This window comes from Heteronotia binoei, chromosome 6, assembly GCF_032191835.1.
Source record: "Heteronotia binoei isolate CCM8104 ecotype False Entrance Well chromosome 6, APGP_CSIRO_Hbin_v1, whole genome shotgun sequence".
NCBI lineage: Eukaryota > Metazoa > Chordata > Lepidosauria > Squamata > Gekkonidae > Heteronotia > Heteronotia binoei.
In genome coordinates, this window is record NC_083228.1 from 112,192,731 (window position 1) to 112,217,380 (window position 24,650).

The window sequence follows — 24,650 nt, forward strand, 5'->3', positions numbered from 1 at the left end:
AAGGCAATGGCAAACCACCATGTATAAAGTCTGCCACGAAAACTCAGAATTGGAAACGACTGGTACTTGCACAGGGGATTTACCTTTACCTTTACTTCCTGGTCCTATACTCTTAACCACACTGGATCACTAGTAAGGGTGCTTAGGATTGTGGCTACAAAGAATTCAAAGTTGAGATATTGTTCAAAGCACACCCTTCCAAACACATGTGCTGCCAGCTGCAATGCTACACCAGCTCTTTGTTACTAATGTTCAAGCAATTCTGAAAAATCCCAAGAAATGGGGAAGTTCTGAAGTGTTTTCTGGTCTCTCTTCTTTCCTCTTGGGGCTGTGAGAGGGGATTCTTGTCAGTCCGATTTGTCAGGAGACAGTGCTCAGGAGGGGAGGTGGAGTGGGGGGGGGGACTGTGACCTCTAGGAGCAACCAGCTTAAGTTTCACCTTTTCATCACTGTTCAGCAACAGATTGGCTGAAACCATAGAAACAAGCCATTGATGTTATTCAATTCAACCAAAGTAACTGCAATTTCATAGTAAAGCATCGTGGGCCCCAGATGAAGAAACTTTATCCAAAGGTAATTGGATGTGACATGGTCGGGGAATTGCACCCCCTCTCCAACCTATAAATGCCAACAAAAGAGACAAGGAAAACAGTTCTCCATTGGAATTTTGTAGCATTATTATCCTAACAAAATTGCGAGACTTCTAGAGTACCTGCTGCATACAAGGTTTTCCTATACCCCATTAAAGTAACGTTAATCAGCTGTTCCAGACCCTGGGCAACAATAGTCAAGAGTCTTTCTGAGAGGAGACAAAAAAAGACAATAAAAGAAGGAAAAACTACCTTTTTAAAAAAGTGGAGAGGGGGTACTGAAATCCTGGGAATAATAGAAGTCAACAACAATTTGCCATGAGGTCAGGATTTCATTTCACTCTTAACGCCGAAATCATTATTTAAGGCCATACCTAAAGCAGAGCTGAACCATAAAAAATTAAGCATTAAAGAAGTAATATATTGTAAGCTGGTTTAGTAAAGTGGACATCAAAATGTAATCTGCTGCATTTAGAAAGCCCCCTGTGTGTGTGTGTATTACTCACAATCCTCTATCTGTAAAATGGGGATAATAACCTTATATTCTAATAGCAAAGTGGGGGCCTCATATGTGGATATCTAAATCCATGGATCAGGGCCACAGACAAAGAAAACAGATACTTCTGTAAACTTGGGGGACACCTCAGCTTTGCAAAAAAATAAATCTGAAAACAATTAAAAAGACATGGGGGAGTTAAATCCCCCCCCCCAACCAAAAGTGTTTTCTCTGCATGTCCAGACAACACACCTACTTCTTCTAGGGCTAGGCAACAGTAACAATGTGTGTGTGTGGGGAAAATAGGACTTTTTTTGTGGCAGGACCTCCTTTGCAGGGTCAGTGCATAGGAGTGGGTTAGGTAGGCAGATGCCTAGCGCACCACCTCACTGCAGGGGCAGGCACCCCCTCCCTGTCCCCTCTGACCCTGATACTCCATGCCATTCTTTGCTCTGATGGCTCAGGGCAAAGAAAGAAGGATGCAGCCCCTGCCCAGCTCCCTCTGAAGCCGGAGAGGGCTGGGCAAGGGGCTGACCAAGCATTCTTTCTTGGCTCTGAGTGATCAGAGCCAAGAAATAACACTTGCACAAAGTGCGCCATCACGATGGCGTCACTACCAGGTGATGTCATTGTGCCTTGCATGCTTCGTGAGAGCTGGGGAGGGGGGTGAGGAGAGAAGCCACAGCAGGCCTGGGAACTGAAGCCAGGAGCTGCAACAAGCCTAACAGCAGTGAGAGGGAGAGAAAAGAGGGATAAAGGAACCCCCTGGAAATCTTACAGGTCCTCCTCACTTGTAATAATATTAACTTTGTTACCATGGCTCTTAAAATTTTTGTAATCACATACATGAAGTACTTTGAACACTAGTGTTGCCATCTCTAGGTTGGGAAATACCAGGAGATTTTCAGGGTGGAGCCTGAGGAGGGTGAGGTTTGGGGAGGGGAGGGACTTCAGTGGGGTATAACACCATAGAGTCCGCCTTCCAAAGTGGCCATTTTCTCCAAGTGAACTGATCTCTGTCATCCGGAGATCACTTGTAATAACAGATCTCCAGTCACCATCTGGAGATTGGCAACCCTATTTACTGACAGCACTTAATAAATGCTTTGACAGATAAGAACTCCTTCACCCTTCATAGGATTCTGATTCTGGAAAATGCCAGCACTTCACACAAACCAATCCTAGGGCTGCCACTTCTGTGTTGGAAAATAACTGGAGACTCTGGGGGTGGATCCAGGAGAGGGCAGGGTTTGGAGAGGGGAGGGGCCTCAGCATAGTATAATGCCACATAGTCCACCCTTCGAAGCAGCCATTTTCTTGAGGGCATACAATAGCACAGGTACCGGTGTATTAAGCACAATATATCCTTCAAAACCTCGCCGGTTGAATTATCACTCACACACAAAAAGTGTGTAAACAAACATTTAGTGCACAGTTTATAATAAGTCCATACAGCAAAACAATACAACGAACACCCACACGATGCTCCCCTAGACTATTTTCTAAAGTCATGTCTCAGAGGCATTGCCTTCAGCCGCTTCTTGCAGTTCAGAATCCGGGTGGAGAAAGGGGCGTCGTTCTGCACAACTTCTCACAAAGAGATCAAAAGACCGTATTTCCTAGATTTTCTGTGGTTTCATTGGTTTTACCCTTCGTCAGTCTTCTCTCAATGCTGTTTTACCCTTCATCAGTCTTCTATCAATGCTGGTGTAACTTTTCTCAATGCTTCTTCTCAATGCAAAGAATTCAATCACGGATCAATGCATACATGCTCAAGTCTCTGCTACTGGAGAGCTGGTAGCAGAGACTTGAGCATGTATGCATTGATCTGTGATTGAATTCTTTGTACTGTGGCTCCAGTTAAAACAGCATTGAGAGAAGACTGATGAAGGGTAAAACTAACGAAACCGTAGGAAATCTAGGAAATACGGTCTTTTGATCTCTTTGTGAGAAGTGGTGCAGAACGACGCCCCTGTCTCCACCCAGATTCTGAACTGCAATAAGTGGCTAAAGGCAGTGTCTCTGAGACGTGACTTTAGAAAACAGTCTGGGGGAGCATTGCTTGGGTGTTCGTTGTATTATTTTGCTGTATGGACTTATTATAAACTGTGCACTAAATGTTTGTTTACACACTTTTTGTGTATGAGTGATAATTCAACCAGTGAGGTTTTGAAGGATATATTTTCTCGAAGGTAGCTGATCTCTGCCCCCTGGAGATCAGTTGTAAAAGCAGCAGATCTTCAGACCCTACCTTAAAACCCCCTTTTAAAAACCAGGATTTTCTATACAGATAAAAAACCCTTGCCTCCCTTGCCACTACTAAGAATAAGGAATGTGAAGTTCTCTGCTCAAAACTCTTCCAGCATGTTCCTCACCTCATGCCACTTGCTATATATTTTTTCACCATTTTGTTGTTTGGAAGGAAGGAAAGGTCCCCTGTGCAAGCACCAGTCATTTCCGACTCTGGGGTGATGTTGCTTTCACAACGTTTTTACAGCAGACTTCTTCCCCAGTCACCTACATTTCCCCCCCAGCAAGCTGGGTACTCATTTTACCAACCTCAGAAGGATGGAAGGCTGAGTCAACCTCGAGCCAGCTACCTGAAAACCCAGCTTCTGCCGGGGATAGAACTCAGGTTGTGGCACTCTGTACCACGGGGCTCTTAATCATTTTTTAAGGTCCATTTTGTTGTTTAGGTCCATGTTAAAAACATTCTGAAATTAAAGAATTTTTTAGACATAATCTTTCTGATGATCTCCATCTTTAAACGATCTGAGACGCGTGTAAAGCTGTCTTGCGAGGCAAGATCATTGCATTAACTGCTGCGTGAAAGAAAAAAAGACAGTGTCTTATTAACACTCTGACTGCCACAATTAGAGACCTTGAGCTTCAGCATAAGCAGACGTGTAACAAAAAAATCTGCCTTCATCTACAAGAAGAAAGGAAACGGCTAGAAGCTTTGGAAACGCAGGGTATCAAACGCAATTTATTATTCACTAAACAGGCTTATTGCTTCAGAGGCCCTAAATTCCAAAGGCTCTTGGCATGGAAAGCCAAGCATCAAGCCGCTAATTTAGATGTAAAGGGTCTTAGAGACCGCAACGGTACTTTATGCACTTCCTCAAAATCCATTTTGAAAGTCTTTAAGCAATTTTACTCCTCCCTATACCAATCCAAAAACCCATCCTCAGAATCGATCTCTACCTTCTTTCAATCTATCTACTCTCTCCCCACGATACTAGAACCTCATAGAAGCTATCTAGACCATCCCATTGATGAACTGGAACTTGCTGAAGCCATTAAATCCTTGCGTACAAATAAATCCCCGGGCCTTGATGGTTTCACCTCTGAATTTTTCAAAGCCCATGGCCCCTCACTTTCCCCATATTTATTGTCCCTCTTTAACCATATCCTGGATACTGGCTCTACTCCACAGTCGTGGAACCTTGCCAAGATTATTGTTTTGCACAAGAAGGGAAGGAATGAATTAGACCCTACATCCTACCAACCGATATCCCTCCTGAATACTGACTACAAGCTTTTTGCTAGTATCTTAACTAAACGGATAAATAGCTTTATAGCAAGTTATATCGCTCCAGATCAGTCAGGCTTCATTCCTAATCGTGACCTAACCGACGTCACCCAAAAAACGCTGAATTTAATTCACCACTGCAAATCTAAGGCCATTCGTGATGCCTGCATCTTATCTATAGACATAGAGAAGGCCTTCGACTCGGTCAAGCCTCTGTATCTCCACTCCCTACTTGAGAGAATGAATTTTGGTCCCAAATTTCGTAATCTTATAGACTCCCCTTCAGCCCTGCTATGGATTAATAATCTTAACTCTGACTTCTTTACATTGTCCAGAGGTACTCGCCAAGGGTGCCCTCTTTCACCTCTCCTATTCACTCTTGCAATTGAGCCCCTTGCTATTAAAATTAGGGATGACTCTCGAATTTATGGCGTCCCGGTAATGTCTAAAGCTTTTAAGCTAAGCCTCTTCGCAGACGATATAACTCTATACCTCATCAGTCCTTCCTCATCGCTCCCTGCAATCCACTCTCACTTGTCTGATTTTGCCGCAGCTTCTGGCCTCACTATAAATTTTGATAAATCCCTTCTACATCCCATCTCTTTATCCTCTGCTTCTATCGCCTTTATCAGAAAACACTATAGATACAAATGGGTCACAAAATCTTGGAAGCATCTCAGAGTTTACATCCCTCTAAATTTTGATACCCTTTCTTCCATCAACCAGACTGAAATCTCTGACTCTATCAACTCCCTTCTAACCCTCTCTGACAAAAAATTTTTCACTTTGTTGGAACGCATTTATCTAGTAAAATCTTTGATCTTACCCAAGATAGTGTTTTATTTACGCGCTGTCCCTTTATGTATCCCGGCCCCTTTGCTATATAAATGGCAGGCTCAAGTGAACGGATTTGTATGGCAACACCGGAAGCCAAGACTCAACTTTGCGTCTTGCAGGCGATCTACTTCGATGGGAGGCTTAGCGGTCCCTGACATCTCCAGATATCACGATGCTATCATCCTCTCTACCTTGATAAAATATTACAGGCCTTCCTATGTGGCGGACTGGAAGCTGATTGAAAATTCTTATCTCAAGACCTCTTCTTTTCAGGAGGAGCTCTGGGGTGTCTCTAGACGAGTTAAATCTTCTCTTTCCTCGAATCCCTTTCTAGCTTCTCTCCTACAAGTTTGGCGCAAACACTGCAATCTGCTAGCCCCTCCAACTTCCCCCCTAGCCACATTTGTCGGCCAACCCTGGTTTACTCCAGGTTTGTATAAAAACTCTTTCTCAAAATGGAGACAATTGCGGCTGACTCGCTTTGTTGATGTCCTCTCCAAGGGGATACTGAAAGATAAAGTGACCTTAGAGGCAAACTCTGAAATTTGACTTTCTTGGTTTGAATACCTGCAACTCAGACATTTATTAGATACTCATCTCTTTAGCCCTCCCTTGCGGATTCATCTTGGTGATTTTGAAAAAATTTTGTTTAATGACTCAGCCCCTATTAAAGGTTTGATATCGAAAATTTACAAACTGCTACTTCACTCCATTGACATAAAACCACACTCCTATCAAGGGGCCTGGCACCGAGATCTGGGTACTGAGCTAACCAAAGAGCAGTGGCAGGCTATTTGGAGTTCTTCCATATATAAAACGAAGGCAATGAACGTGCAACTTCAAGCCATTAAAGTTCTCACGCGCTGGTATAAGACCCCGGTGCAATTATCACACTCCTTCTCTACTTCGCCCCTCTGTTTTAAGAACTGCGGCCAGAGAGGCACATTCTTTCACTCCTGGTGGCTCTGCCCCATTATACAAAGCTTTTGGAGGCTAATTTACCAAGAAGTACATGCCCTCACCTCATACTCCCCACCTTTCACGCCGGAGTACGCTCTCCTGAACCTTGTAGGCACCTCACGCATTCCTGAGCACATGGAGGAACTAATTTCACATATGTTCGTGGCAGCTAAATTTGCAATTGCCCTGGTTTGGAAGCAACAAACCCCTCCCTCGAGACAGGCATGGTGGCTGAAACTATGGGATTATTTTGTCTTAGATAAGCTCACCTATGACTTAGATCCTCGTTGCTCCTCCCGGACCGCTTCCTCGGACTTTGTGTGTAAATGGCGTCCCTTTATTGATAAAGTCTCAAAAGACAGCAGAAACCCTAATGACTCACACCATGCTATATTAATGTCATGCCAACTACTGTTGTAATTAGTTTTTTAATGGTTAACATTGTATGTATCCACTTCCTCACTATATATTGGTATATGCTATGCATCTGCTGATGTACTACCACCTTTGTACCTTGAACTTTTACCAATAAAGCTTTTCTATTCCAAAAAACCCAACAAACATTCTGATTAACCTATGCTTTCCCTCATTTCCCTCTGTAGTCAACTGAAGCACAGATGTGATAAGCCGTCAGCACCCAACCAATTTGTTGGAATGTGTAGCTCAAATTCAAACAGTATCAAATATCAGGCTCTAGATTGTAAAGACAAGCTGGCACATTCTTGCATTTCTGATAATCTATTCCCAAAGTTCCAATTCCAGATATTGTTTTGAAGATAAACAATTAAACATTGATGATCAGGGATCTGTTTTCAACACTGAAATAAGCAACTTCCTTGCACTGGTACTTGGGAACACAGCTGCTATACAGTAGAGCATGGCACCTCATATTTATTCCAGAATGAACTTTGTTAAACACAGCTCACTTCTTTACAGTGAGAAGAAAGCTGTTTTACCTCAATGTTACAGAAAACTACAGGGGGCAGTAAAGTGAGGTAAATGCCTTTCCCCACTGTATCTCAAAACCGAGGTTATTGAACACTCATACTGGCAATATGTTGCCAGTCTTAAAGGTGCAACTGAACTTCTGTTTTGTTTTGCCACAGGAAGTGAACATGGCTATGCCAGTGTTCCGTGGAGCCTTTTGAGCGTTCCCTTATGTATTTCCTTTTATTATAATTTTTATCCTCTTTAGAGAGCTCCTAGCGGCTTACACAAAGCGCCAAGGTTTTCCTATCCAAAGAGTGATCAAGTCTATATCTGCTTAGCTTCAAGAGCTTACAGTTTTGACCATTCCCAGGTGTATAAGAGAGAGGTTTCAAAGGGCCTACCTTAACCCATCTGTGACTTTCATAAGACCAGTTGTAAGGCAGGTCATGACTGATCACCATCTTCAAGTACTTGAAGGTTGTCATATAGAGGATGATGCAGAGTTGTTTTGTTGCCCCAGAAGGGTGGACTAGAACAATTGGGATGAAGTTAAAGCAAAATAATTTTCGACTAAACATTAAGAAGAGCTTCCTAACATTTAGAGCGGATCTTCAATGGAACAGGTTTCCTCAGGAAGTGGTGGGCTGCCCTCCTTTGGAGGTTTTTAAACAGAGGCTAGATGGCCATCTGACAACAATACTGATTCTGTGAACTTGGGCAGATCATGAGAATGAGGGCAGGAGGATTTTCATCAGTTCTTAGTTCTCGTGGCCCCTTCTTAAATGCCCAGGGAAATGCCATTTGCCACTTTGGGGTCTAGCAGAAATTCCTCTCCAGGCCAGTTCTGCCAAGGATCTTGAAGAGTCCTCCCCCCACCTTCTTCTTTTTGCCATCTTCTGGGCTTGAAGCAGGGGTCACTGGGTGTATAGGGGAGAGGTACTTATGAATGTCCTGCATTGTGCTGGGAGTTGGACTAGATGACCCTGGAGATCCCTTCCAACTCTATGATTTTGATTAATATCTGGTAAGACCTCAGGGCAGGGTTAACTGTGGGCATAATAGCAGGTGGACTCTGGAGAAATACAACAATGCCATACTTCTGATTATAAATATATATGGTCAGTCAGTATGGTATAGTGGTTAAACTACTATTCTACAACCATCTGGAGACCCAGACTTGAATCCCCAACTCAGCAATGGAAATTTATTGAGTGACTTGGGCTACTCACACACTCAGCCTAACCTGCCTCTCTGGGTTGTTGTGAGGATAAAACCGAGGAGAGGAGAATGATGCAAATTACTTTGGGTCCCTATTAGGAAAAAGTGGGATATATATGAAGTAAATAAAAATTGAATTTGGTAGTACTTATGGAACAATTTTTGTTCTAATGATATATTGAAATTTTCACTAGATCATATATAGACGAAACTATGAACTCAGTCTCAGAATCTTCATATGGCCAGAAACCTTCCATTACCATTTCTGGACTTTTCATATCTGGACCTCATTCGCCTGTGTCACTCCCCAGTATGGGTCCCAATGCTGCTACCCACTTTTAACCATAGCATCATTTCATCCCTCAGTTTGCTATTATCTCCCCAAGAGTGCAGTCTTCATGGGAGATGGCTGACAAGGTGAGGGGACTGTGGGGGCAAGATTCCCAGGGGTTAGGTCAGCTGGAGGGCCCCTGAAGCCAATGTCATGCTGCATTTTTATTTCTAATGCGTTTCTGCACTGCAACCACAAGGGGCACAAGGAAGGCTGAGAACAGTAAACATGATAATCAGGCTCTGCTGGCCAGGCCTTTATAACATTTACTGCAAGGTTGACGGAAAGTCTTGCTTAATGATTAGATGCTGCTAAAGCCATCAACCAATCCAGCATTACAGCAAGGCCAGGCCAGCCAGGACAAAATAGTTATTCCCAGGTCATTATATCCATCAGCCTATGGTTACCTCCATAGTTTTGTCTGCACAGCCAGATCTTTCAAAGGGGTGGCAGTTAGTGTGTTGTAGCAAAATTTTAAAAATCCTTCCTTAATTTCTCCTCCTCTTTCCCACACTTTCCACAACCTCTTTTATGTGTCAGTCTTGGTCTCAATTCCTTCTCATCCATCTTAGTCAGCAACTTGGAATGTATCTAACAGTAGCACAGCAGCAAATATTTGTTAATATTATGAACAGAATGGGAGAGTTAGTATCTCTTCAGGATCTATCCAAGTAGTAGAAGACCCCCCTCACTTTTCCATGCATGATAACAGAATGTTAATCTACTTTAGTGTTTATGAATGAGGAATAGAAGATAAAATGAATGACGAGTATGATGTAAAGTCACTTTGAGTCCCTGTTGGGGGAGAAAGGGAGGGTATAAATGAATAAAATATAAAGCAAAAGTTAGAACTTACCTTCCATTGTAAATAGTGGTGGTGGTGGTGGGGGAAATCTGGAGATAACCTAGTTCCTTTCATTGGCCCTGAAACTCTAATGAGCATCCTGAAGCTGGTGGGCAATTCTGAGATTTCCAGCTTTATTTTCTTATTATTTACAGCTGCCACAAATGGACAGATAGATGGATGTGCAGATATTAGTATTACAGATCCATGGAAACATCCAGCAAAGTGATTTCTTTACTTACAAAATTTGATTTGGATCAGGGTCATATGGGAAAACCAGGTGGATTTTTTAACCATGGAGCCATGGTGGCTATCAGCAGGACTGGTCATACTAACCAGAAGATAACAGGATAGACTCTGTACATTAGCCCAAATTAATTTTTGAATTAATTTATTTCTAAGGGAGTTGCACAGGCAATGGTTCTGGGGGACTGCATCCTGAATCTCTTATCAGCAAGCTACTAATTGTAAGGCTTCCTTTACAAAAACTGGGACATATCGCGCTTACATAGTGAAATGGCTGCCCTGCTTTCAGAGGGGAGAAAATATACAAGCAGCAGCGGTCCTTGTGTCAGTACACTTGCAATAGCCACCATGGTCACCTAAGGGAAACTGGTGGGGGGGAGGATCAGTAGTCAGATGAGATTCATGGTCTATGCATTGCAGTTGTAGCCTTGGTGTGCCTCCAAAGATGCCACCATGGGCATCTGCAAGCTACTGCAGGCAGAGGCTATGGTCTCTTCCTGGGTCACTATTCAGCAGCATTATTAGAAAATATTATGGGCCCTGGAAGAACATTTCTGCTAGCAAAGGGAGGAGAACGTAGCCAATTTTCCATCTGTTACATCAGGACTAGTGCTATGCAGGGGGTGGGGATCCTCTGACCTGACCTGCCACTTCACCTTTGGGCAACTTTTAGAGGCTTTCAGAGTTTCAGAGACGAGGCGAAATAATTACAGTGATCTAGCCTTTCAAAGTCTGTGTCTCTGTGTACACAAAGTCTGTGTACACAAATGAAATACCTTTTCGTGTTGCTTTCAGATTTCACTGATGTTTAAAGGACCCCAGCATATATAAAATATTATTTCATTTTTTTAAAAAAAATCACTCCTATGGATAAAATGCTGGCAGATACAAATTCTTTAAGATAACAACTTTGCCTGAAATTGCATTAGTCAATGTCATTACAAGAGAAAACATTCAATGCAAAACAAGGAAGGAATCACAGAACAGACTATGGGATCACTTCTGGCATAAACAATAATGATACATGCTATGAACAAGCGGTGGCAGCGCTGTTGCTTCTAATTGCTTACAAAGGATGGGCAGTGAACAAAGTACTATGGAAGGCTACTCTTTGTTCTGCTTTCCTCCAGTGGATCAGCACAGACCAGCTGTTGGGTGGAAGAGAACTGTCCAAACCTTTCCAGGCAATTAATGTTGGAGTCCATTCCTCCCTACTTGCAACAGCAGCCATTTCTATGAACAGAAGAGAAAATTCTCTCAAGGAACCTATTCCCTTTCTTGCTGGATTTGGAAACCCAACTTCTGCTGAAGAACAGCTCCAGCCCTCATTTGAAGCCACAAGGACACCATAGAGTTGTGAGGTGCTCACATTCCTCCAGGCAGAGAAATTTAGCCAACTGCTCTGCAAAATAAGCCCCTGTTGTGGCTTTTGTTGACTAGCAGTGCAGTCCTAAATAGAGTTATATCCTTTTAAGCCCATTGACTTCAAGGGCCTTAGAAGGCTGCAGCTCTACTTAGGTTAATGCTGTAACACTTGGAGAAGTTGCCAGCAAGCTAAGGGGGGAGGGATTGTCTACTAAAAGGCATAATACAGCCAAAGGCTGGGGTGGTATTACAACTGCCTTGTGCCAAAGTATTAGGGGCTCCTTTTGATCCATTTCAATGCCTCACCATCCGTGGGGGTTTTTTTAAATTGCACTCATATATACACAGTAGAGATTATTTTAACTCATAAGCAATATGAGTTGCAGAATGTTATACCATCAACTTTTTGATACATTCCCTTGACAAGGTGAAAGCTACTGTGAGAGAGTGCACTTTTAAAGGCTTAGGAGTATAGCATAAACAGGTGAAGAACTGTGAGAGTTAATTATTCACAGAGCCAGAGAGCATTCATAGAATCATAGCATTGGAGGGGACTTCTAGTTCATCTAGTTCAACCCCTTGCACAATGCAGGAAACTCACAAATACCTCCCCCTAAATTCACAGGATCTTCATTGATGTCAGATGGCCATCTAGCCTCTGGATCTTCATTGCTGTCAGATGGCCACCTAGCCTTGAGTGACAGGTTGTTCCAAGAGAATAGATTTGTTAGCATCAGCTAAGCAGAGAAAGACTTCTGAACTGGATACTGAGGAGAATTCAGTCTGATTTCAGCCCTAGCCGAGACTAGTCAAGTACAGTCCGTTTTGAAATTCAGTCCTGACTGAGAACAGTTTAACACAGACAGGAGAACTGGGGAAAGCTGGCGATGAGTGGGTAGTTAGGAGATTCCCATTCGGGCCAAAGAAAGGGGACACATCTTATACTGAGAGGAAGAATTTCCCTACTTAGTCAAAATGAGGAGTTAGCCCTGAAGAGTGCAGAGATCCCTAATCTGGTGTAATTTGAAACTGCCTTTAGAGACCTGAGTTAGTTAAAAACTCAAGATGGGCACTGGTGCTTCAAGAGAAGGGGTTTGGGTATTGGAAAGAGTGTACCAGCCTTCTGGAAAACAAAAGAGTCAAAGACTACTCAAAGAAAGTGTACTACAGTGATTGGGAAAACTGGAGCGAAAGCCTCTCAACATAAAAGATTTTAAGTAACTGTTAATAGCTTAAGAAACTCTCATTAGCCAAAAATATAAGGACATGTTACTAAGGCAGCTTAGTCAGACAGGGAAAGGAAAACGAAGGGAAGTGCCTCTGAGGGAGGGAGGGAAGTGGATGGGGGGGTGGGGAGGAGGTCACAGCTACAGTGTTTAGATATAATGCTATTAATATAATAGAGACACATGGGCGCTCCCTTATTGGCAATTTCACACTTTGCACATTCACAGAGCTCCATCTGCCATCATCAAGGGAAGCTCCAGCCACAATGCCAACAGACCATGTGTTTTTAGCTCTGATACTGTTAGATGAGAAATGAGCTCAGTTACTAGAAACAATAAAAATTACTGTTGACTGAAAAAGAAGCAATAAACAGTGCAGTGCTAAGTCGAGTTAAATCCTTGTAAGTCCAATGGCTTCAAGAGCAAAACTCTGTGTAGGATTGCATTAATCTTTAAAACAAAATATGGTACTTTGAAAGGGTCTAATTTGCAAAGATGCCACAGAACAGAAGCAGAAGTACTGGAATGAGTTGCTTTGTTTTTAAGGTTTAAGTTTCCATGTAGAACGTTACTACTGTCTAGATTTTTAGACACAATTATTAAAATAGTAACCTAATCATCAAGCTCCTAGGTTCCAGCTAAGTAATAAATAAATGGTTCAAAGCACATAATGTTCTCCAAAGTAAACACAAATACCCCTGTGCTCAGATCTTGCGATTGGGCCAATTAACCTTGGCAGGAGTACATTAAGAAGGTCTAGACAGAAACAAACTTACACTTCAATCCAGTACACAGTGCCTTAGATGCAAGTCTTCTGTTTCAAGGGAACTTGCTTCCAAATATGTGTACTTTGGAAAGTTTTAATCTAAAATTAGTTTGTCCATAAACCGAATATCAGATGTACTTTCGCTGCAAGCTATTTAGTCCCTTTGAAAAGAGTAAGATTTGCTTTGCAATGTCAGCAACCAGGAAGGGGTGCCACACAAAACGGCACCCCAGGAAAGAAGTTAGTTTCTACATACCATGAGACAGATTTCAACTATGGAATCACAACGGACAGCTTCCAATACAGTCACATGAGAAACAAGCTTTAGACCAAGCCAAACATAAGCTCTAATACACACTTAGGTGAGTTATCACCACCTACATTTCTTCTGGAAGAGTACTGGCATTAACCTAGCAACATAAATGGGAAGATCCAAGAGAAAGCAAGAGCTGCAACTGATGTGTGCAGCTTTAGCATGGCACAATTAATACTCTCACAACAACATTGCAGCATGGCCACTGGAGGGCCAACCCATACAGCATGTCCAAGGGAGAGCTGCTATTTTGTTTACTCGGCTAGCGTTGTTTTCCAACCCACATCAGCCAAAAGCAACAAAGTTCTGTACATGATGCTCCCACACACTGAACTTAGCTCTGACAGTTAAACGCCTTTCAGGGTTGAGCGGCAAGGCGATGACAGTTACTTACATTACCACCAAGCTAAAGGCTGATGCCATTACAAGCAGATTCTATGCATATACTGTGGCTGCCACAAGCTAAGAGGGTCAAGTGCCCTGGGATCTAAGTGCAATCTTGCTAGGAAGGTGTGCCACATGCTCCTGTTACAGGTTGCTTGTACTTATTTATTTAAAATACTCATATCTCACCTTTCCACAATGCCCAAAGCAGCTTAGTATAGAATTACTTTCTGGAAAGTAAAGTTAGGTCCATATTCTTAAGCACTTCAGAGGACAGACTTTTCTTTACAAAGCCTTGTCTACAGACAACACTTCCTCAACTTTAACAGTTAAGCTTGTTTTATTTTTCATTTTTGCACAGCACCTAGAAATCTGTGGTGTTGTAGGTTATTATTTATATCTCTCCCTCTGTTCAGTGAGGCTTTTTCTTCTCTCACTGGGCCATTACATAGCCTAGCCTTGTGCGCTTCTTTTTGTTTTAAAAAATCTCATATTCACACCACATCAATCTGATATCTAACCAGATCATATGCCACTATTCCCACTCTCACCACCCCCCCCCCCAGGAATGTTTCTGTGATATTTTCTGTCTTCTTTTCCCATGAGACAGGAGTCACCAACAGATGGTCAGACATCAGCTTGGAATACTATTGTGGCAGAAGGAAAAACGTAACAAGTCACTGCCTTGTCCATCTGGTGTCTTCTTCCCCCAAATGAAACCTTTTGGTTTCAGAGACGAATTTTTAGCCATGTTGCAAACTGTTTTAGCTTCTGCATGTATTTATTGTTATTTATATGCTCTCTAAGTTTCTCAAATAATGTTGCTTCTTTCCAGATCCCTTTATTTCTCTTCATGGCTTTCAGTTCAGCTTGGAGTAGTCTCTTGTGGAGCTTCCAGTATATCCGGGATTCATGAGTCAGTCCTTCAACCTGAACAGCCCTGCCAAGCCCTTGTCTCAGGATTTCTTCATTCAGACAGATGCTTGAAAACCTGCCCTGGTCAGAAAGGACATTAGGATCATTGACATGCATCTTTTGTGACCATTTTTAAAAGCAACAAGAAAAGCAATCAGATTTATAAGCATTTAAAGCAGACAGAAATGGAAGAAAGATTACCCACTGCTCCTGTGTCTTAACTTACCTTATTGACCACCACATAGCAATCAAGTATTGAATCCTTCCTTCCAAGAAGCTGGAACCACATCATTTGGGAGGGTTTTAACTCTTTCTTTAACCAGACGGTACCATCTGGTGTTAGCTCCACACCAGCAAGCCTGACCAGCAGTAAACCATCTGTATGCCCTACGACACAGAAAACAAAGGGTTTGGGTGTTTTTTTTGAAACTGAATTATTACAGATATTTTATTGACTTACTATACCTAAGAAGATGTACAGCAACTGGATATATCCTAGGTTTACAAAGAAGATTTCAAAACATTCTTAGTTATTCAGTGAGATTTTTTAAAATAATTCCCTACAGACTGTTGGATCTAAGAACTACTTGGTAAATAATGGTATTATTAGCCCAATGCATTTGTTAAGATGAAATGGGAGTGGGGAAGCTTCTTTTGAGTGGAGGGAACTCCACCCAAGGGCAATACGCAGGCATTCAACTCATTACAGGAAAGCCCACCCCAACAATATATACTTTCATTGTAAAATGTGCTTCGTCTTAATTAAGTGCTGTCAAGTCACAGCTGACTCAGGGTAATCCCTAATGGGGTTTTCAAGGCAAGAAATGAGCAGAGGTAATTTGCCATTTGTCTACCTCTACCCAGGCCTTTCTTAGTGGTCTCCTGTCCAAGTACTAACCATTACCGACCCTGAAGCTAGTCCGGCCTATTCAGGCTGCATAGCCTTACTCTGCTGTCAATAGGAGAACTAGAAACAGACACCCTCCCTGAAGCCTAATTCAGTTTTCAAAATGTAGTCAGAGGATCAGAAGTAATGAAACAGAAACTTCGTACTGTTTTGCAGTTCACTATTTTAAATAGGCATAAAGGTGTGCCTGACAGAAACATAACACCTAAGGCTCTTGCATTTTTTACTATTTTCCTTAACCTTCAGCATGCAGTGGAAATCCCCCACAAGGAAGAAGAAGAAGAAGATATTGGATTTATATCCCACCCTCCACTCCGAAGAGTCTCAGAGTGGCTTACAATCTCCTTTACCTTCCTCCCCCACAACAGACACCCTGTGAGGTGAGTGGGGCTGGAGAGGGCTCTCACAGCAGCTGCCCTTTCAAGGACAACCTCTGCCAGAGCTATGGCTGACCCAAGGCCATGCTAGCAGGTGCAAGTGGAGGAGTGGGGAGTCAAACCCGGTTATCCCAGATAAGAGTCCGCACACTTAAACACTACACCAAACTGGCTCTCCTTGACATTACTTCCATAGGATGTGCTATATGGGGTAATAAAAAATTAAAGAGCACATAAACACAAAAATTCTATAGTAGGAGAGGCAGGCCTCATTTACAAGGTTTAACTACCACAGAAAGAACAGCTGTCTCTTGAGGAAGGAAAAAAGTAGAATTGTTCCTGTAAGCTGTTTCTTTACAATTTGATGCTTTAAAACCTATTTTAAATGAATTCCATTACTGGCATAACCTTCTCTTTAATCCTACTTACATCTCCTCTGAAGTGATGAAATTATCGGAAGGATAATGGGAACATGTTCGATTTCTAATCCTTGCTCAGTTATCTGGTGTAACCGTCCCCGTAGCTTAACATTCTTCTCTATAAATTCTATTGGTATTTCCAAAGCATTTGAGAATTTGGTTGTCTATTCACAGAAAAGGGAAGGAGAAACAACAAAAAAAATAAGTGCAGAACTTTGTAACAGTAGTATAACTGTTGGGATGGGCTATACACTTAAAATAAACAAAATCATGTCCCAAGAAAAAAGAAAACATCCTCTTCCTCAATCTTATTTAACTGGGCTATTTCACACATTATGCAGAGAACATCTGGGTTGCCACCCAGGGAACTAAACGATTAATAGACAGGGTGTGGCTCAGCAATAGAGCTTCTGGTCTGCTTGTAGAAGGTTCCAAGTTCAATCCCTGGCATCTCCAGTTAAAAGGATGAACTAGCAGGTTAAATGAAAGACCTCAGCAGGAGACTCTAGAGAGCCACTGCTGGTCAGAATAGGCAAGGCTGACCTTGATAGGCCATTGGACTGAGGCAGTTTTACTTGTTTTCCTTGCTCTACAACAATGCAAATTTGTTGTACATGTCTGCAAACTTATATTGCATTCACAACTTATTTTGAAGAGCAAACTTTTAAATATTTGCTTCATGTACTGTTTGCCTCAAGGGTAGCCACCCCCTGGCACATATGCCTACAGTGGCATACCCAGACCAGAATTCCATCTAGGCAACTGAGGCACTGGCAGCAATACTGGGGCCAGTAATGCAGCAGAGGACAATCATCCCCCACAAGATCTGTATGGTCACCAAACTCAGTCCAAGGCAAAGTAATAGGACACTTGCAGGGGTTTGGCTTGCTCCAAGCACATCTAGTCTTGCATAACCCTTGTCTCCCATCTCCATCCCCATTATGTTTCCTGGCACATTATCAACATCTTCACAGGTAAATGCTGCATTTTTTACCCTTGATCCTTGCACCAAAAGGCTGCCTACCCTGTTCTATTTCCTGCATCAGCCAAGTGAGATGAATGCCGAGAGAGCTGGTCCTCACCTCAGACCATCACCAAAAGAAAAAGGAGTGTGTGTATGAGAGACAGAATGTGGTTCACAGTACTATGGGAACCCAGCTTTGAAACAACAATATACAGATGGAAGAGTTGGTGGAACTGGACCAGTTAAGTAGAGCCTACCATCATAGTGCCCCACAACTATACTGCATCTATCATATCTGGTCTGTACTACTGGGAAATTTAAGCCCTGATTTAGCTTCTTTACCAAACCTTCACTCCTGTTGCTCTGCAAGGTCTTTTTGGAGAAATGTGTCTTGCAAACAACAAGCCTGAAGGTCCCATAAATAAGCAGAACAGAACATGTCTGAGAACTGTGATCATCCATCTGGTGCTTCAAGGACTAACTGACTGACATGTTTATCTGTGCTCGTACAAAAATGCTCAAAAACCATGTTTGTGGCAGCAGAATGGATTTAGCATCCATTCAAATTAACATTGTTAAGACACACTACATACTCAAGTTTGTTCTGGGGGTTCATGCACCTTCCCAGGGGAAGCACTTGACATTGTACATTTTAAACAAAGCAAAGAGACCCTCACAATCTAAGTAAGTGGAAAGATACAAGGGAAGGCCAGTGAGATGCAGAAAACCAGAAGAAGATAGTTACTAATCAGGGCAGGTAAATATACCAACAGAAGGAACCTAGCACATGGCAGGAAATAAAGGTTTCAATGGCAGAGAGCATCAAGACAGAACAGAATTCAGGACAGAATGCACCTTCTTCCAAAATAAACCTTCATTGGGTATGCAAGTCACATTTTTACACCAGTCGCTCTACAGCTTCACCCCATGGCCAGGCTGCTTCTGTTGGCACTGACAGATTCAAGCATAAGGGAACAGGGGACAAAGGGTACTCTTTTTGAGAGCTCTGATTGCAAGCTATTACTATAACAGGGTCTATTTATGCCATTTCAGAAATAAATCACAGTAAAGTGGGTTTAGGAAACAGCATACTGAGAATAGGGATAACCTGGAAGGAGGACAATTACAGCATGACGTCATGTGTGAAACCTCCAAAAAGTGTGCTCTGGTTCAGAAGCCAAGGTAGAGAAAAACCTCCATATGGAAGCAGTTTTTCTGTGCTGCATCCCAATCAAACTGGAAGCCCCAATGGCTGCTGTTTACTACAGTGGAGTCCTGAGCATGGCTCTCCCAATGTCTCTTCCAGTAAAGCTCCCTTGGAGCCAACTAGGCAAAGTCGCAAATTCAGACATCTGTTGCCATTTTTTCAGCTAGTCTTTTCTTTAGGTTTTTAAAATGTACAAAGGAAAAAATCAAATGGGAAGAAGAGACATGTGATCATTACAAACAAATGAAAAATCCTTCTATGCTGTTTCCACAATGATTTGATTAATAACTGAGTGCCAAGGAGAGACTCTTCCCCTGTCACAGGACGGGAGCAGAGAACATTTTATTAGCTGCAGAGGTAGGGCATGAACACAGTTTCTACAAAACAATAATCCCTGTACTGTACTGATGCAAAATGCTCATCAAAACAACCATTTCCAGAATGCAGCCAGCTAATTCTGTTTGTGTGGGGACAACTGTCTTAAGCAACTATGCTTGACTCTGCAGACTTGTATATGTTCTTCAGCTGACTTTAACGGGGTCTTGAAAATACAATTATCAGGATTTCTATTAATTATACTATTGTATAAAAGAGTATGATTAATTTTAGACTTATTTAATCAAGAAGCTTTTACACTTGTGTCTGAAAAAAGTGACTAGTGGCTTTGGGAAGCCTCTTTGCAGGGGCCGCTATCAAAAAGCCACTGTTCCATGTCTCAGCCTGTTTTATCTGCCTGCCACAGTATATCTGGATAAAACTTTGCTCTCAACATTTGAGCAATTGTGTAGATTGACATATATGGAGAAATATGCTCTCAACAAGCTTAAGGACTAGTGGCAACTTAGAAAGCTGGAGCTTTTCTGCAAAGCAAGTTTTTTATTTCAGCTGACTTTGAGTGTACAGGACAAAAGCTGTAAACAGCCATTAGACTGATTTTTAGTTTCATCAGCTCAATGCATTTCAGCTCAACTCAAGCTCTAGAAACTGGGCAGACTGGAAACCTAAATAATTAATTATTCCGCTCGTATCAACACACATGCTCTATTTTAACTAAAAATATAAAGTATGTAAAATAGCCAACCGTTCATTACTAAACTTCTATTATAACACATAGCTTCTGTAGACATCTGATGAAGAACTACTGAAATCCATTTGTAACTTACCAACCTAACACTCTTTGCAAGTAAAATTACTCCAGTGATTGCCATTCCTGTGCTGATATTCTGTAGAAGAAAGAGTTCATGAGTCATTTAAATCTTCAGCCAATTACTCACATTGTGTAGCCTGAATCTTGGCCACCAGCATCAGGGACATGGTTTAGAAGAAATGCCAAATCATGATGTGCTTCTATGTTCACAATCCTTTGGGAGCCTCAAATTCACACACACCCTCCCCCGTGTCACAAAAGAGTTAGATTTGTATGGAAAACTATCTGTTTGTCAAATACAAACCAATAAACTATGGTCTGTGTTTGCCCAGCAAACTGGGAATAAATATAAATTACCCATCCACTTATATCTTCAACGGAAGCCCTCTTCAGTGGTCCCTGATTACCTGAAGACAGGTGTCTGCACAACAGAGGGTCTTTTCAATAGGAGGTTTGTCTGACTGCGTGTATCCTTTTATGACTATAGTGAACACCGTATTGTCCCTGAACACATTCAGTAGTTTGCTTTCCGAATTCTGTTTGATTCTGCCAATTTAACATCTGTCTGCTCTTTTAGGGTGTTTTAGAGAGGTTGTCCTATGTTTTCCCACCTGGAAATGCTAGTATTTAAAGAATGACTGACTTGTTATATTGCAAAGTGAAAAAAACCACATTTGCCCACCTAAAGATGTTTTTTTCACAGTTAATATTCCAAACCCCCACAGTAGGGTGTTTAACTTCATGTGACAAAACCTTTCTTCAGCCACTACACAATGAGCACACCCTTTGTTAACTGACACATATAACTTATCTAAAGAAAGGCATAAAGGAAAGCCAGTCAGCCCCAAAAGGCACTTTGCCAATTGCTCAGCACAGGGTGGGAGCGCGACACCGTCCAGAACTAACCTTGTCTCCCATGCTTGTCCCCAGCCACTGTTTTAGAAAGCTCAGGCTCAGTATTTCTACCCTGCTTTTCCACCCAGAGGTGTCCCAAAATAGGCCAATCTCTTTGGAGGAATACATTGGCCCCTACTTTAGACAACTGTTCCATAAGGTCTGGGGCCAATATATTGTGGAAAACATCACAGATCGAATTAATAGATCTTTTAACTTCCCTAGATACTCTTTTTTAAATGGAAAATAGTTTACATTACTATAGTATTCATCTTACCAACAGTTCATCCCACAACTGGTCTCAGCTTCAAGCATGGTTGTGATATATAATTAAATCTCTGAATGAGATGGGATATAATAACTGTCTCTTTCTGTTTAATACAATCAGTTTTACCTCTTCTGACTCTTTTAGTCACTTTACTAATGTTATATACATGTTACACATTTGTTGGTTAACATATCATATATTTGATATGCTATATCCCTTTGCTTCATTATTAATTGTATTACATTTTTGGGATTATATAATAAAAACGTTAATTAAAAAATTAAAGGCGAAAAAAGAAAAAAAAATCCTGGATCCATGTTTCAGAGGGTAGCAGTGCTAGTCTGCAACAGAACAGTAAGATTTGAGGTCAGAAGCACCTCAGAGAGCAACAAGATTCGGGGGGGGGGGGGGGGTATAAGGTTTTTTAGAGTCAAAGCTCCTTTTATCAGATACTGCCCCTTCGTTAGGGGTATTTAACAAAGAGAGCTTTAATTCTCCAAAGCTTACACCCCCCAAATCCTGTTGGTCTCCTGGACTCAAATCTACCTGGATCAATGAACAGTGTGCCTCTGAACATGTCTAGAGCGCCCATCCCTTGACACTACTGTTTAGTGCGAGGACACAGGGCTGACACGAACAAGAAGCTTTTGCACTAATGACGCCCCCAGAACAGGACTGCAGCCAGGCCACCCTAACTCAAGAGCAGGGCGGGCTGCCCGCCTCTAGCACTCGCATTGCCTCCCCCCCGCGACGGCGGCGAAAGAGCGCCAAGCCGCCCTGTCACGCTCCCTCCTCTGAATCGTCCCCTCGACGTACCCGGATGAGGGTGAGGTGGGCGTCTGCCCACTCCGAGAGGCGCGCGATATAATTCGCGGGCTCTCTGCCTTGCTGCCCCGCCATGGCCTAGTCGCAGACGCAGCCTGTCCTTCTTCTGCCGGCGCTGACGATCCGGCCAGGCCGCAGCGCCACTTACTGGCCAATCGAGGAGTTACGTGGCAGCTGAGTTGATTCACAGCTTTCACTGAAAAAGGCAGAGTGCTCGTCTCCCTTTTAACCAAGTAAAAGTTCTCAAATAGTGGATTCAGATCCAACCCCGCGATTGCAGTTAGTCAAAGACACTCGTTATTTTAGGTATTCCTAAAACCCAGTAGTCCTACTGGGTTTTTAGCTACCAGAGAGAAACAGCGGTTGTATTTAAGCCTTATCCACGGACGCTCTTGAGACACCAAGGTTTAAACATTAAGTGACCATCACAGAAATATTTGCAAGATTTTCAAAACAACTATTGTTCCCAGACAAAAATAGCCTTCCCATAAACAAGCCACTTACACCGAAGATTGTGAACTGTGGTCGAGATCAACATCAATGTAAACAGGGCTTTTTTCCCCTGTGGGAACGCTGCAGAATGGAGTTCTGGAATCTCTTCATGGTAACAAAATTCTCCAAAAATGTTTAAAAGTTCTTGAAGGGCTCCTGTGTGCTTCTTGTTCCAGCGCCTCTTTTCCAGGGGAAGGGAAGAAACTCTAAATGTAAAGCATTTTAAGTAGGGGCTGTTATCTTTCAGATCTTAACTAAACATTTGAGATCACTATGGTGTGTGCCTTTTGTGTGCACCACTCATAGGAAGGATGCTGTGATATGGGGTATATGCTGACAACTTGAATTTGATAACATGTATCTCCAGGGCTTTGTTTGTAGAAAAAGCTCAGCATGAACTCATTTGCATATTAGGCCACACACCCTGGTATTACCATTGTTTCATACAGGGCTCCATTGTAGAAAAAGCCCAGCAGGAACTCATAGGCACATGTTGCTCTATGTACCTGGGAAAATAAATGCATGCCACATTTCCCATGGGATAAGGAACATGCTTTTTCTCTGTGTAGAAAAGCAAATACTCTCCCTTTGTATATCAAAATCTGTAGGGCACAGTCTTTGTGACTTGAGTTTATGCACAATCACAAGTGCTCTAATGTTTCAGGCAATGCCTTAGGCCTTAAAAACCTGCAATATTCTAGGGTCCTCTGCTCACCTATGCTCAGGACTTTTTTGTAGAAAAAGCTCAGCAACAACTCATTTGCTTATTAAGCCACACCCCCTGACATCACTATTGTTTTGTGAAGATATTTTTGTAGAAAAAGCCCAGCAACTCATTTGCATACTAGGCCACACCCCTCGATGCCAAACCAGCTGAAACTGCATTTCTGTGAGATCCTGCTCAAAAAAAGTCCTGCCCATGCTAATTTAACAACAGGATTTTGGTTCACTAATTTCACAACTGTTTCACTAACTATATGTCAGTCCTTCAACTCTCTTTCCAGTTCAACAGTACAAGTAACTGAGATATTCCCAGTCAAGTAATCATCTATTTTATCTCAGAGTGATATAAGCTATTTTGAAAGCACAGTGCTTGAGGTAGCAGAAAGAAGAAGAGAAGGCACAGAAAAATGCAGAACCTCTCTCTGATTCTATGGATTTGATTGCTATGAGCAATTACATGGTAGCAGTGTATAAATTCTTCTTAATAATGTTGATCAAACTCAACCAGACTTCTAAGAAAATATACAAACAAATACAATTGGAATATTGCTTTATTGAAACAAACTGGAGAACTTCCAAGACTTTCTAATAAGGCATTTCCATGAACTTAGCACTTTAAATAGCAAAGAAACCATACTGTGCTCTGATAATTAACAAGGATTTACATAATTTTAAAGCTTTACATTGAAAATTGATGGTAGAAGCAAACACTTATGGTAAAACAGGATGTTAAACATCGTTATGTTGTCTGTTAGAAGCTGGCCATTTAATTGTCAATGAACCAGCATTTTTGTTCTGTTCTTTAATACGATTAATAGCCGCTTCAAAGTAAACAGAACTTGTTTGTTTTTTAAATTAGCAGTGTTTTAATTTACAGCATATTGTAACAGATATAAAAACCAAATTTATTAAAAATAGTTCAGCATATACATTATACCTCTATTCCCCACCAGAAGTAATAATTCCAGAGAGTCCCTGGTCACAACTGAATTATTTCTCAGTAATGCCAACTATTCATATGGTCCATTTAAGCAAATATTATAATGCCTTTTTCCAAGTAGTGAATTACTTAGAAAGTATTATAAAAGGAAGCTGATTGTATAGTTAATTCACGTCAAGTAACTTGAGATTTGGTCTTCTTCAAAAGAAGGTAATAGTATATATTATACAATACCACTGTGGATATGTCTGATGAAACTTCATAGATACAAATAGAATTCCCAAGGAATTAAAATCCAGGCAAACAGCACTCTCAAAAATAACCAGCGACTTTACAGCTAAGCAAATACCCAGAAACAGTAGCTAAGCTTTTAAAATCCAACAAAGGTCAAGGTAATGTTTTTAAGTACAGCACTGGGTAATAAATTCAAGCTGCAGTTATCAAATAATACTCTTATCACAGCTCAGCATGCCTTTCTTCCAGCATAAGGAATCTATCATAATACACCAGTGGAGCAAGATCACGTTTCACTTT

At 41.8% G+C, this 24,650-nt stretch overlaps 1 protein-coding gene across 1 annotated transcript; it reads right to left on the reverse strand.

The window, feature by feature from the left end:
• Positions 1-14,359: 14,359 nt before the first annotated feature.
• Positions 14,360-22,145, reverse strand: C6H3orf33 (chromosome 6 C3orf33 homolog). The gene is made up of 5 exons (XM_060242370.1): positions 21,953-22,145; positions 19,991-20,050; positions 16,667-16,820; positions 15,180-15,340; positions 14,360-15,034 (listed from the first exon to the last, which is right to left on the reverse strand). The coding sequence occupies exons 1-5, from the start codon at positions 22,034-22,036 to the stop codon at positions 14,768-14,770; spliced, it is 726 nt and encodes a 241-aa protein (XP_060098353.1). The 5' UTR covers positions 22,037-22,145; the 3' UTR covers positions 14,360-14,767.
• Positions 22,146-24,650: the final 2,505 nt, after the last annotated feature.